General features: G+C 37.3%; 1 protein-coding gene across 3 annotated transcripts in view; it reads left to right on the plus strand.

Annotated features, from left to right (window-relative positions):
* The first annotated feature begins 335 nt into the window (after positions 1 to 335).
* LOC117578248 (palmitoyltransferase ZDHHC8) overlaps positions 336 to 16,073 on the plus strand; it is a 34,817-nt gene continuing 19,079 nt past the window's right edge. For all 3 annotated transcript variants that reach the window (XM_034263668.2, XM_034263669.2, XM_052008661.1), the window contains exon 1: positions 336 to 1,833. In XM_034263668.2, the coding sequence (XP_034119559.1) occupies positions 1,742 to 1,833 (92 nt within the window). In that variant the 5' untranslated portion in view covers positions 336 to 1,741. The remainder of the gene's footprint in view (positions 1,834 to 16,073) is intronic.

A 16,073-nucleotide genomic window follows, 5' to 3' on the forward strand; every position in this document is an offset into this window, starting at 1 on the left:
AGTGCATTTTGTTAACAGATACTAATTTTCAATTGTGTGACCAGATGATGATAAAATACTAAAGGCTTGAGAAATACTTTTGATACATTTTGTTAATTCTATTCAACTTAAACAAAAATTTATATTTTTTTAATGATTACTTTTTTACTCAAAGCAGTGTAGTTTGAAAATATCGTTTTTATAAACAAAACAAAATTTTAAAAACCCACGCCGCTGTGTTAAAGTATTTTCAGTGTGTACCAGCTAGTATTTTTATAGATATTTTTGTGCAAAACGAAAATGGGGTATTTTTATGTATATTTTTGTGGAGGCCAGAAGTTGGTTGGTATATCTCAAAATTGAACTTGCGGTCACGCTGACGGGCGAGGAAATTATGCACAGCGAGCGCGGTGTTGTGGTTATTTTTTTTATTTATTTTTTCGTAAATACATATATACCAAAAAGTGCATAATTGGAATGAAGTGCAAACCAAAAAAAGTGTTCGTTACAAAAGTGATGTATGTGCTGCACTTTGTTTCGATTGAAAGTTAAGAAGCGCACACGGATAAAAAAAAATAGCAAACACCAAGCAACCAACCAACGAATCAACCAACCAACAACAACTACTACTGCAGGCAACGCCATCAGCCATCATCACTGCCGCCGCTTGTTGTGTGGAGTGGTGTTGGGTGCGGAAAGTGGAGTGTGGAGAGGTGAAAAGCGGACGAACGAACGACGGACTCGAGGAATATCGCAAAAAAAATTGCAACAACGTGCGTACGTTTGTGGCTGTGTATGCGAGTGGTGTATGTGTGTGTGTGTGTAGAAAAAAGCATTAAAAAGCCAGAACAAGAAGAATAATAAGAAGACGAAGAAACAGCAGCAGCAACTCGAATGTATATAGGAGAAAAAAACGCAAACGAATCGAAAGAGCGCAAGGTGGGAACCAAGAATAACGAACGACAGCAAAAAGGGCGACAGGCAAAAAAAAAAATAACAGACAAGAAAAACAGGAGTACAAAATTACGAACACACTGACCGAAAAGGGAAGAAGAAGCACGGCAACAGCCACAACAACAACGACAACAACAAAATGCTAGGCTAGCGCCAAGAGCAAACAATTAAAATAGTTTTCATTTGGATAAAGCGAAAATCGCGTTGCTCCACCACGCTTTGTGTGCGTATGCGTTTGTGTATGTGTGGGTGTGTGAGTGGGTGTGTGACGATGTGTTTTTATAACGTCGCCTAATTCACAGCAAACAGCAGCAGCAGCAGCAACAAAACGTTCGCAAAATTACAAAAGTGAGACAGAAGCTGGAGCTGGAAAATCAACTTGTAATTGTTGCACTAGCGACACAACCTAATAACAACAAATACCACAGCTAGCAGCAGCAATTACTAAATAAATAAAAATCGAATAAAAAAAACAACAACACGCTCGATCCAAAATTACGCGTCGTCGCCTCGCCGTCTCTTACATCGTTTTCCGTCTCTGTCTTGCACTTGCAGTTGCATACGATCCGGCATCGCTACGTCACCGTTAACGCTATCGTCATCGTTATCGAGCTATCGACTAAGTCTACTACTATTTCTACTACTACCATCACTATTACTAGAACAACAGCAACTGGAACAACTACAACAACAACTACAAGTGCATCATCAGCAGCATCGTCATCCAAAGCCACAAAACGGAGACGCCAACTGACGTTGGGGCAGAAACAACAAGCATAACAACAGATACAACACATACACATACACAATGCCCAAATGCGATGTGAAAACCCGCTACATTCCGGCGACTTTCGCATGGATTGTCCTCTTACTGACCACATTTCTCTTCTTCTTCTATCCGTAAGTATTTCAATCATTCAATTTGACAATCCCTTAAAATCTTTGCAGTTTCTCTGCATTCAAATTTTCTTATGGTCTGAGAAATGAAGGATGATTTTTATAGTCGGAAGTACTCCATGCATATTTGCATTAATTTTGACATCAATATTTAATACTAAATTCATAAAAATGGTTAAAAATGTTCAATGGAAACAGGCATGTTCCATGTCACATACATATGTATATCCACTGATCAATTTATAGAAAATGTAAAGTTCTATAGAAAATTTGAAGTATAATTTTTATTATCACCAAAGAAAGTAAAAAATCGATGTTATCGCAAATCAATCGATAGCTTTTGCAGTTCTCCTGCCACTGTTTCGTACTAATTAAATTTATCAGCGAACACGTAGTATTTAGATGACCATTTCCCCTGGGGATTTACAGACAAACATATGTTCACATTTTGTGTTCTTATCTTTAATTTTTTTTTTTTTTTTTTTGTGAAATTTCCAACTAGTAAAAATGGCATAGGAATGTATTGCGATTCGTCATTTACAATTCGCCCTTTACTTTGCGCAGATTGTTTAATTTTCGTGGATTACTGTGAAATGGGAAATGCCGCAGGACAATTGTGTCCCACGTCCATTCGGATTCAGAGTTGTGATGTTGATGTTGGCTTTGCAAATACATTTATTTGTGCACTTTGGGGCTATTAAAATATGCAATAAATAGTTCAGGTCGATCCTCGGGCATTCTGTACTTAAATTTGGTCACTCTGAAAGGATACATCATCGTCATGGGAGGGGGAGGAAGTGTAATGCATAATTGCAAATGGCGTCATTTCGCTCTCTAGATGGCCAAGGAAAACCGATAAAAAGCAAGAGAGAGACAGAAAGAGAGAAGACGACTCTTCACTCTTCTACTTTGGCATTTGCGGTAGGGGAAGGCAGCAAGTCACTGACCATGACGACGACCAGTTGTTACCCTGCCTTTAAAAAAATATAATAAAACAACAAAATAAAAAAAAAAACTGTTTACCCGTTCGTCATTTGGATTTGGCTGTTGACTCTGTTCATTGTGTGTGTGTCTGTGTGTGAGGCACTTTGTTCGTCCGTCCAGTGAGTCATCTTCCCCCCTCCCCTATACAATGCATATTGGGGTCTGGCTTCCCCTATGCCCTAGTTTTTTGCAGGGTATTCAATTATACGTCCAAATTGCAAAGCGTCATTCTTTCTCGCCTTTGTCCCCATTTAAATAATAATTTTTAGTTATTTATATTTCAGTTTTTCGTTTTTGTTTTGTGCCTCACCATTTTTTGTCGCTACCCTTTCCCAATTGGCACCATCATCATCATCATCACCACAGCGCCACCACTTTGCTAAATGAAACTTGAACTTTGTTTATTTGCTTCGCTTTCTTGCCGCAGTCTATAGACTTTAGTTTGTTTGTTTGTTTGTTAAATTATGCTTGCCTTTGATTCCTTTCATCACATCACAGACCCCCACGCCGCTCACTCTCCTCAGCCCTCGCAGAGCAATAAAAGTAATTAAATCATAATTCAATATCCTTGCTCGATATTACGCTAAACTTTCTTCATTTCGAGTTGACTAGAATTTGCTTTTTAATTTACAGCAAAACATTAAACGCTTTAAATTGCCATTTAATATTTACTGAAAGAATTTGCCAATATGGCTAAAGTATTCAATTAGCATTTGCAATGGTTAAAACCCAAAATGCCGTTTTAATACAAAACAATTTAAATAGCATTTATGCAAATTGTTGGCGTGCACAATCAGCAATGTTAATTTACAGGTAAAAACAGGTAATAGAATATAAAGCAAAATTTGTAGTTTGTGGAATTGCATAAATATTAAAATAGGCATTCTCAACTATTTTGTTGTTTGTAGTTTGTTTATTACTTTTCATAGATATGCGAAGCGAATTTAAGTTGTAGTTTCATTCATTTAAATGCATTTCAATTACAAAAAAAAGATAATAGAATATAAAACTAATTTGTAGTTTGCGGATTTGCATTAATAGTGAAATATTAACAGGGAAAGTAGATATGTTCTTGATTGGAAGAATTGACGATTTAGGATTTGAAATTTCAAAATATATTGATGCGTTATAGACATGAAAATTCATTAAAAAAAACTATGATTTAAAAATTTCTTTGCGAAGAGTTCCAATTAGAAGAAAAGTATAGAATATACAAAAAAAAATTGAAAAATTGTTTTAAAATAAAACCACAAAATGCTGCAGCAATATATTGATGTGTTATAGATTCTTTTGTTTATTAGTTCACATGAAAATGCATTAAGTAAAAAAAGAATTTCATTTGGATTTGCGGTTTTACCTCTTTTATAGGTTCATTTCAATTAGAAGGAAAGTATAGAATATATAAAAAAAATGTAGAAAATTGTTTTAAAATAAAACCTCAACATGTTGCATCAATATATTGATTCTTTTGTGTATTAGTTCACATGAAAATGCATTCTGCATTGAAGTTGTAGTTTCGTGCTCGTGTTTATTGGCGATTCATTCATGCTCAGTGTTCATTGTCTAGTTGCGATACGTTACACTTGTTGTTTAATTGCCTTTTTCCAGTTTGTTTACCTACTCGACGCGTCGTCGTCGCCATGTGCCATGTGATACATGCATCGTTGCCATGCGAGAGAGTTTGTTCTGTTTGGTTTGGTTTACTCTGGCATTGGTATGCGGCGAATTCTGATTAAGAGATTGGGGATTAATTCGCATGCGGGATCGCTAATCGTTGACTTGCAGGTTTTCGATTCTGAATGGCGGGATGGGGGGTTATGTTTCAGTCTCTCTCACTCTCTTTTGTTTTGTGCGTCACAAGTGTGTGTGTGTTGCCAAGCTGTCATTTGTGTGTTAGCATTTTAATTAGAAAATATCAGGAGTGTATGAATGTGTGTATACGTTTTGAATTTCAAGTGTTGAACAAAGTTGGCTAGCTTCAAATGTTATGTTATGTTTTGTTTTGGGCCAGCTGGCGATTTGTGAACGCATTGTTGTTGGCACGCGAATGCCACAGGTACTGTGTGAGTGTGTGTGTGCGAGTGTGTGTTTGGCCTTTGCACAATGAGAGAAACCAAACGAAGTCAGCGAACGAAACCACCCCACCAAAGTCAGCAAAGCGATGACGACGACGCGCCCAGAAAAATTGAAAAAATCAACAAAACGAACGAAACGCGCAGAACACGCGCAAATTACGACTAAAGCGGACAATAATAATAACAACAACAGCAACAATGCCAACTAATACCTGTACAACATATACACATACACACACACTTGTACGCATATATCAGTAGAAAACTGCTGTTACACATGAATCCAAGCGATAGCAACAACAGCTAGAGCAACAAGAACAATTAAACTACATACGTCATGTTAACGCTGCCATCCCCCACAGCTCACCCCCTATCTTCTCCCCCTCTCACTATGTGTGTGTGAACTCTCCCCTCTGTGTCCACTTGGACACAAGTGCCTAGGCAACCATTGAAATTGTAGAAGCCGCCATTGAACGTTTCGCCTTGCCACGGGTGTCGAATTTTCCACCAGTTGCCCAAAGCTCACTCACACACACACACACACACACACATGCAGCACATAAATAAACACACACAAAGACACAGTCAGATACACAAATTCAGTTAGCTTTTTGCTGTTATCTATTTGATTATTCGATTCAAGTGACCAAGCAACTCGGCGGCAGCGAAAACGAATTTCAACTTTCCCATTTCACGTTTTTATTAAAAACTAACAAGAGAGCGATAGGCAACGAGGGGAAGGGGGAATGAGGAAACGGTTCTTTGATTCACGAGACTAATAATTTACAAATGTTATGATCGCCACTGATTGGCAAAAGAATGTTTCATTAATTTAAGTGAATTCCGCTTAATTTAACTTGAAATTCAATTCTTAATCACTAGTTAATATTATATATTTTGATTGGCATGCGGTTTGTTTGTTAAACGTCGCAACACGTGTAAAAAAAACATTTGCATTTCGTTTTGCGATTAGATTTGTACTGATACAAAACGTTTCTGTAACCGATTTTACGGTTCAGAGATCAGTTTTGCAAAAACACATAATATATATATATACATATATATAGAAATTATCACTGATTAGATTTTGTTTCCAAGAATTCACGCATATTTATCGTGTTTTTCGTTTGTTTGCTAAAAACAAAAATGGAATTCCATTTGCATTAAGAATTCTTTCTTAATTTCTTTAATGTGGCTATTATTATTGAAAGTAGTATGCAAAGTGGTTATCATAAATATTTCCGCTGCAGCTGTTGCTGTTGTGTTGTGTGTGTGTTATTTATTGTATGTTAATAATCGTAATCGAGGAGAAAGTAAAATATTAATTGCGATGAATTTTCCATTTCCATTCCATGTTGTCTGATTTGGAATTTGCCAGCATTGCTTTGGTGCTTGGCATTGCCAGGTAAACATAATTCATTTGTTGTTGAGATGTAATGAGAAGGAACGTTGAAGAGAATAACTGTATGAATATCTTCAATATTACCTTAGAAATGTCTTAAACATTCTTTTCCTTTGTTATTATTGCTTGTGGTTACATCTCCGAGTGATTTCAATTAAATACGTTTGTAATTTGTGTTAAAAGCATTTCAAGGATTTGCTATTGGACCCACATACAAAAACATCCTGTCGATGTTGTGTTGTTGCTCTTGCTCTTGCTCTTGCTGTTGCCTTGCCATTGTAATTGCGGCTTTTATTTTATTAGTAGAGCACAAATTACCTATTGCCTTATACTTTGTTGTTGCTTTAGGCTACTTCGATTGTTGTTTTTGTTGTTGTTTATGTTAAGTAAGTGTGTGTGTGTGTGTGCGTCAAGTGCTCCAAAGCAAAAGCATTTGACTAATTATATTAGGGCAAACTGTGCTTATGGTTTCAATTAGTCGACATTCTCAAGCCCATGCCACACACATATTCTCTATGTGTATACAGAAAATTACCTAGCTTTAGAGCATAAATCTTGGGTAGATTTATTTCCCGGAGCAGCACATAGCACGATACAATCGAATTGAAGTACAAGATTTGGTTGGGCTGGCAAAAAGTTTGGATGCCTTTTTATTTACTTAATCATTTTCTTGTTCAATGCTCAAAGGCCAAAGACAAATTTGGGTAACAAACAACGCCGCCTACACAGTAACAACAACAACAACGATAACGACAAGAAACCCACAGCAACTTCATGACCTGCTACTAAATAAAATCCCGATTTGAACCGAAAACCCGAACCCCGATCCCGACCCGACCCAAACCGAACCGAACCCGACTTCGAACTCGAACCACTTTTCGAACCTTTGGGGACACAGCGCAGCAACTTTCTGTTGTTGACTTTGGTTCGCTTCGCTTTTCTTTTGTGTATTTCACGATTATGCCAAGTTTTTTGATTGAATTTGGAAAACTTGCGTCTCGAACTTAACTGAAACCACCCACACATACATTGTTGTGCTGCACCTGCAACCACGTGCCTACCAAAGTTGTGTGTCCCACGCCACACACACACACACAGACAAGAGAAACAAGACAACAGCTGCAAATTGCGGGTACTTGGGTCTGCTGCTGACTGACTACATTATCTCTAGGCCATTCTATCAAAACAGTTCTCTAGCATAGCTCACTTATTTATTATACACATGTAGATAAAGATAATCTGACTCGTGCACAGCAACAACAACAACAAGAATGAATGAGACTATAAAACGGAGGAATATGTCGAAATGGAATAATCATATTAAAATCAAAGAGAAAAGAGCCACAAGCTTGGCTCCGCCGTCTTTGACTTTTATTTGACTGAGAGAAAAATACATCTATTGTCATGGTCATCTATAAGCAAAACTCCATTTAGGCTGCCATCACACGTGCGGGTGACATAATGATATGGAGATGGAGATGGAAGTGGAAATGGAAATGGAAATGGAGGTGGACTATATCTAGTTTTATGGCACTTGTGAGCTGTAGTTTGTCACATCAATAATAAATACAAATTCGTAAACAAGTAAGTTGTTAGTCGAAAAGCTTTTTTTCCCAAGGATTTTCACTTGCTTTTGTTTATGCAAATGCGTATCGAGTGTGCTCGACTTTCATGCACTCTCCACACAAGTCCGATTTCAGCAATTATTTTTCACCTTTGACCGTTGATAAATAAAACACGTGTGTACACACAATTTATCAATGGCAGTGACAATTGTGTATCGAGTCTGATCGACTATAATGCACCCAACAATACATATTTGCACTTGCTATAGAATAAATGCGAAAACATTTATCATTTATTTATGCATTGCTTTAGAAATACTTCGAAGGCAGCGAGTGCAGTCGAGTCTGCTCGACTATAGAGTGAAATAAATGCCCCAACATTAATCAGTTTGAATTACTATTAGTTTATTTATTTAGTTGTGTGTTATGCAAGGAGCATGCTCGACTGGCAGATGCGCTAACTTAAATAACTTAAATCGGGAATACATGCAAATTCGATATTTTCAAAATAAAACATCGATACATCGCTTAACATCGATATTAAGAAAACATCGGAAATAAATAATAAAATAATAATAAATTAAAAAAAAAAAAAACATGCTTCATTCTATTAAAATATGTGAACATTTAAAATAACAAGAACTTCCTTAAAATTCCTTTTTCTTTATTATTTTTTTTTTACATTAGAAAACTTAAAATTATAATCATAATATAATGTTGCTTACATGTCAAACATCGATATCGGAACACATCGCTATAAATATATCAGTTCAACCAAGTGTGCTCGACTGTAAAACACATGGCAGATTTAAGATTCATCAATCATCATGAATTTAATTTGCATTTTTATTTTCAACAAGTATAGAATATATATTCTATCGTCTGTAGTTGGAATTAATGCCTCCTCTCTCGCTCCTTAACAATTTTGCAGGGTAGCACGTAGTTGTGTTGACCTTGCGATGGCCAACATTTTATTTCCCTTTTGCTTACATTTCATTTTGCACTTTCGTATTCGCGCTCATGCAACGGGAATGGAATGGCAAAGTGTCGAGCTGCGCTGAGTAGAAGGAGGAGGAGGAAGTGTTTTCACACAAACACACACACACACACACACACACATAGAAACAGACACCTCGCTCGGTGTCGTCCGGCGAGTGTTGGCTGCCATTCTCTTCTCTCTCCTCCTCCACCTCCTCCTCTTCTCTCTCCCCTTTGGCATGTTCAGTACGTTTGTCAACTTGTTAATGAAAATAAATTTCTGACACTGCTGTTGGCGTCGTCGTCGTCGTCGACATTGCTCGGCCTCGTTGGCTGCTTTTGCTTTTGCGCTTGCTGATAACAATAACAATAAAAGCCGTGTTGCTGTTGCTGCTGCTGTTGTTGTTGTTGTTATTGTAGTTGTTGCTATCGCGTTGATGATATCCGCCGGTCATCAGCAAGTAAGCAGCAAACAGTGAGCCGCCAGCCGCAAGCATAAAATGCTGGCAATGAGTAACAAAAGCACACACAAAAAGGCATAATCAAGACGAACACACGCACATACACATTTGTATATATACTATATATACTCAGGATAGATCTAAGCTAAGCAGAAAACAAAAAAAAAATGTAAAAAATAAACGTCAACAGTGGCGAGGCGAAACTGTCATCGACGAGCCGAGCAAAAGCCGAGCTGGATGCCACAGGCGGCACGCCCAGTGCCCGACTTGGCTAAGCTCAGCCAGCGAGAGAGAGACAGAAAGAGAAAGAGAGAGAGAGAGATGAAGAGCGGGAGAGAGTGTGCAAAAGAAAGAGAGAGTGCGTGTATGAGAGCGAGCGAGTGCTGAGTGCTGCATTGTTGTTCTTATTGTTGCATTAATTATGACGCTGTTTATGATGAGCGCGCATTCCGAGCTGCAAGTGGAGCTCAGCCAGCAGCAAGCAGCACAAATTGCACATGTGAGTGGATGGAGGGTGGAAGGAGGGGGTGGAGGAGCAGCTGCCACCCACAGTCTCTAGCACATTCACACTCCAAATTGCCCATTGCCATTTTCATTTTTTGGATGCCCCATTAACATTCGGTTCACTTTTTGCCATTTGGTCGTCGTCGTCGTCGTCGTTGCCAATGTTAATGACGTCGCCAAGTGCTTGGCAACAATTTTTCTAATTTTGCGATTTATGCATCGTCGTTTACAGTTCGATTTTCAGCAATTAGACAATTACTGCTAATTATAACATACCCGCTGTCCATAGGGTAGAAGGGTATTATAACTTTGTGCCTTCCGAAAATGTAAGGAACAGGCAGAAGCAGGCATCTTTCAACAACCGAGATGATATACTGTGGTATATTTTGAATGTAGTACTATATAAATATACCAAATGAAACATTTGATATATTTTAGTATTTTTTGTATATGTATTATACTATATTAATATATCAAATAAAGCATTTGATATATTTTAGTATTTTGTCGGTATATATACTATGGTATAAATTGAATGCAGTACTATATAAATATACCAAATGAAGCCTTTGGTATATTTTAGTATTTTTTGGTACTATAGTACTATTTCAATGTAGTACTGTATCAATATACCAAATGCATCCTTTGGTATATTTTAGTATTTTTATGGTATATTCTTAGTATATTTGAACACACTCAGCTGTATATTTCTTACTTTTTTCCTCTGTTTGTCTGCTTGTAATAAGTCAAATGACTCATAAACACTGTCAAAAAATAAAAAGAATGCTGCATAATTGGTTGTGGTTTCATTTATTTCGCTGCTCTACAAACTTGCTGCGCTTTAGTCATGCCAACTACTAGATGTAGGTGCAATTCTATCACTACTAATGGACAGTGTGAATAATGCGTATTAGTCAGCAAAAGCAAAGCACATGATAGGGAAATTGATTTTCCAACTTTGGAACTTGAGTCTTTCAACTCTTTTGTCGAGGTCGATAAATCTTTGCGAAATGAAAGTATTGTGCTCGCCTTAAACAATAGATTGTAAAACCATTTAATGGCCAGTGTGTCTTCCTGAGTTCCATTATTCATCTACCATTTTCCGGCCTGATTTCTCACACACACAAAAAAGAGACTTCAACTTAAATGCGTCTGCTTAAAGCTCAAGTTAAGCAACAGTAAAAAAAAATTGGGGAGCCCTAGTAAAAAGTCGTTCAACTTGCGAGTAGAAAAATGGAAATAAGAAAAATGAATTGAAACGAGTTGCGTTTTTGCATTAGTCACACGACAGAATTAAATGTGAGTTTTGCTTTGGACATTTTTTTTTTTTTTTTTTTTTTGTCGGCCAAGATGAAAAACGACTTCCTGTTTTGTTGTTGCTGGCCTCGGCTTCTGGCTTCTCTGGCTGCTGATGCTACAACTGGGGCGTCCACTATGCTGGTTTCATACTAAATAATTACAAATTTTAATTAGCACAAAATCTACTACGCGTCATATGCAAAAGAAATGGAAAAACATCACCAGACGGCGGCACAATGCACAAAAAAAAGTACGACAAAAAAAGAAAAGCGAACGTCGCCCAAAGTCTCAAAGCCAAGCGGGCGGCTGGCACACCGAGCACTTGTTGTTGTCCCCGAAAGAGGGGGCCACTCGCTGCTCCCCCCTTTCCCTCCTTCTCCTTCTCCACCTCCTACTTGTCTTCTTCGAGGCTAGGCAAGGCGGACGCTAGTTTGCCACTGGGTAAGAGAGAGAGAGAGAGAGAGAGAGGAAAGAGAGAGAATGGAATTGGAAATGGAAAAATGTTCCACGTCTCAACTCAACGCGTCGCGTCGCGACGCTGGCAACATTGAACGAGATTATTTTTAGCTGTAAACAAACACACACACATGCACGCACATATATGCACACTCGCACACATATTACGCATACGCCCCAGAGCACGTCGCAGTGCTTCGACTCACTCTCACTCGTCCAAATTTGAAGCGGGACCAACGAAATTAATTTCGCCGGCTGTCATAACACATTAAAAAGCTAGCCAAAGAAACAAAAAACCAAAAAACAACCATCAACCAAAATACAAAATACTAAAAAAAATACACTCACTGTCTTCACGCATTCAGATTACAATTTTAGGTGCGTTTTTCCCTAATGTACGCTAAAAAAAAAAAAAAAAAAAAAAAACGAGATACATATAAATAGAAAATTTTATTTTCTATATGGCAAACTAACGAAACCACAAAAGTTGATATTTATTTTTTATAGCCTTGAAGAGGGTAAAAACAAAATATAATTATAATGATGAGAATTCCACTTGAAAAGGTCATTTCAATTTCGATGTGATTAAATCACCAAATGTATTCCGATAGGTATTTACATTGTATTTCTCTAACCTATGACGTGTAATTAACTCTTTAATGTTTGCAATAAGAGCGAAACCCTTATCACATGACGACGATAGGGGTTCAACATGTTGTGTAGCAACTAGTTGTTGTACGACGTATGAGAAATGTCCACAGCTGTGTGTCCTTGTTACAATGCGATGTGCAGGTAACCGTAACCATGGCTAAAAGCAGCAGCTAAAAGTCCCAAGTCCAATGATGAGCCGAGAACGACGTAATCGGCTTATAGGGGCCCGCATGGTTAGATTGATGTAATACTAATGACCGTCCAATTTAGACTTATTCTCTGTGTGAAAAAAATTACTTAATGGATTTCAACAGAACGAATTACTTAGCTGCTGTAAAAGCGAATCTATGTATATACTATTTCGATTGTATTTGCGGGCCATTAGTCAACTAACCGATTGTTGACAACCAGAGGTTAACAAACATATTCAGCAAACTCTTCTTTACTTCTTGTGACAACAAATATTGTATTTGAATCGATTTTTAAAATCGAATTAGTTAAGCAACTTACTGCTCCTGCTGCTGCTGACTTTGCATATGCCTTGAACTTTGTTTATTCACTTGGGGAATACATTCAGAATTGTAGAAAGTTTATTGCTTTTATAATGAAATCATTTATTTTAGATGATATCTGCATAGGCCAGCATACTTAAAATTGTAGTGTGGCATTGGATTCACGCACTCGCTCAGTGATTCACACTCACAAACTGACTGACTGACACACACACACGCAATACTGACGCAATTTAGATAAACAAGAAATGAAATTTGGGTTAGTTGTTCTCATTGTTGTTGCTGTTCTTACTGGAAAAAAAAGATGTTGGCTATTTTGTGCCGTTCTAATTGTGTTAGACACATTGCTGAGGCGAGGCGAGGCGAAACGAAGCGGCTGGTTAATCAACTATGAGAAACTATGAACTTTTTGCTGCTCCACATTTACATATGTCTATGTATGTATGTGGATGCCATACGACTCGCACAATAGTTCACTTTGCATATTTCTTTCGCTCGGACTGACATATTTTTGTATACTCTACAACACATAACTTAAATGCATAAAGAAAGGCCATAATCATGATGGCCCTAATTATGGTAATGTGTTGTTTAACAAATACTTGCCCTGGGAATATTTTAACCCAACCGAAAGAAACAGAAAATATATTATAATTTATGCCATGCAATATATTTTACTTGAATAATAAATAATAGCTTAAAAAAGAGTTGCGACATCTTTGACCTCTACATTTATTGTACTCAAATTATTACAACATTTCATTTTTTTTTTATTTTTGTTGCTGCTGAAAGCATCGATTGACAATTCTTTTTGATGTATCATTGCCTGTCATTTATTTCGTGGCAAAATATAAAAAATACACTTAAATTAAATTGCTACATTTGAAGTATCATCAGACCTTTTTTTTGTGGACCACATCTAAAATGCAAAAAGGACAATTCCAAGTAATTTTCATGGTAGGGAATTCACCTTTTTCCATGTATGTATTTGTGTTTTCGTTTTTTAAGATTCATATGCATAAATATAATTTTCTTAGCTTGCTTTGTTCAATTTATTCGTTTTGATTGAAATGAAATGCACTGCAAATAGACAAGTATCTAATATTTGGTTAAAGAAAATATATATTTTTTGCAGGCGGCAACAAACCGTATTTGGTTTTGAGGCTCCCAAAAACAAAGTTGACTGACCTGGCACAAAAGTTTGACTGGCCAGTTGCCAGTTGTCAGTGGTCGGTGGATTGTTGGAGCCCAGTTAAGAGCTGGGTCCAGGACGAGCTTAATCGGTTTTTAGGGGTCGCCTCTTTTTATATATATATTGCAAGAAAATCAATTTTCAGCCTCTCTGACCCACATCATACTCGTGCACATAAATAAATATTTAACTTGACATGGCGCATGACACAACTAACGGAGGACACTTCACTTTGCCAGCATTATATCGAGCACAGAACATCATCATCTCTTGATCATCATCGTCGTCGTAATCGTCATCGTCAGAGCAACCGGCAATTGAAATCCAAAACTGAGTCACGCCTGTTGCCGCCCATTCCGGGTTGCCCAGTGCAAACAGAATTTCAAAGAGCCATGAACACCACATCGAGTAGCCACATAACATACAATAACATAACACACACACTGTGTGTGAACTTTTCGAAAATTTGTTATTTTTTCCTTCAGGTGCCGAATAATTGCGTGGCCAAATGGGCGCACATTTTATATATTTACACCTGAATTGAGCAAAACAACACAAATGCACACACTTATACAATACAAAATACTTACGTGTGTTGTGTGTGTGTTCACAAGAAGATCTGCTCAAAATTGAAATATACAATTGAAATTGATTGCAACAAATAAAAATAAAAACAGAGTGGAGAGCACACAATGTAATTTGATTTTGGTTGAACGTATTGTTTAGCTTAGAGAAATGATTATTTTTGAACAACAAGTGATTGAGATAGATAACTTTGCGTTGCTTAACATTCATTTAACGGCCACAGGGTATTTACTTCTTAAACTCACTTAGCGACACATCGTTTAGCAGCAATACAGCACAGATAGAAAATTAACAAAAAGATTAATTAGTATAGAAAATAATTGTTGCTTCACTGAAAGTCCTTCAAAGTGAGATATAGAAGAAGACGCTTAGCGGCACTTTGTTTATCAATCACATAGCATAGGTAAAAAAGTAACTAAAAAAAATTAAAAATATTAAAATTAGTTGATTCTGTAAACAATTTTCTAATTAACATCATATTTTATCAGTTGCAGCTAAGCGAGTTATAACAAAGATCACTTAACCGCACTTTGTTTAACAGTCACACAGCATAGATAGAAAACTAAACTTAAGGCGTAGTAAATATAGAAAAAATCTTGCTTCACTCAACATCTTTTCGCTTAAATGCCTATTTTATCAGTTGCAGTTAAGTGAGATATGAAAGGCGCTTAACGGCACTTTGATTAACAGTCACACAACAAAGATAGAAAATTAACTTAATGCGTGAGAAACTATTTTTTGCTTCACTAAGCATATTTTCGCTTAACATCCTTTTGCAGTTACGTGAAATATAGAATAAGTCACTTAGCAGCACTTTGCTTAACAGTCACACATCACGATAGACTAACTAAGGAAAGAGTAGAGATAGAGATGGTGCTTTACTCATCATATTTTTGCTGAAATGCTTATTTTATTAGATGCAGTTAAGTGAGATATATGTAGATGCATTATATTTGCTGCATCCTCAATCACTGGTTAGGCCTTTTCACTGCCTTCAATATTATCCGACACTTGGTAAATCATAAGTGATTATTGGGTTTTTTGAACTGTTTTTGGAAAGTAACTGATACTGATATGTTGAATCATGCGTCGAGTCACAAATAAATGACTGTTAGAATTCTCCCAAAAATGCTACGCTCGAGTGTTGGCTCATCGCCGAAGACTGCGACGGATTAAGCTTATCGTGAATGTTGTGTTTTGTTGTTGTTGCTTTGGTTGTTGTTGATACTATTTTCGAATGCGAAATAACATATGAAAATAACTAAGGCGGGCTATATCGCATCGCAGCTGCGAATTGGGCCGATAAAGCGTTGTCCCCAGAAGAGGTCGCCGTTGGTTGCTTTGCTTATCGTTGAGCGGTTTTGGCCCGCGGATTTTTTGAAGGCTTCGGCCGAAAACTATGCGCGGCAGCATAAAAGCAAAGTGTGAGTGAGGTGAACGATTTGTTGGTTTCAATTTCGATTTCGTCGCCCTCTGGCAAACCGATAAGAGTCTTTGTTGGTGTTGGTACCTGAACAACCCGCTGTGCTCTTGTTTCGTTCCATTTTTTGTTTGCCGTGGCGAATGCCACTGAATGACG

The sequence above is a fragment of the Drosophila albomicans genome, chromosome X (assembly GCF_009650485.2).
Source record: "Drosophila albomicans strain 15112-1751.03 chromosome X, ASM965048v2, whole genome shotgun sequence".
NCBI classification, from domain to species: domain Eukaryota; kingdom Metazoa; phylum Arthropoda; class Insecta; order Diptera; family Drosophilidae; genus Drosophila; species Drosophila albomicans.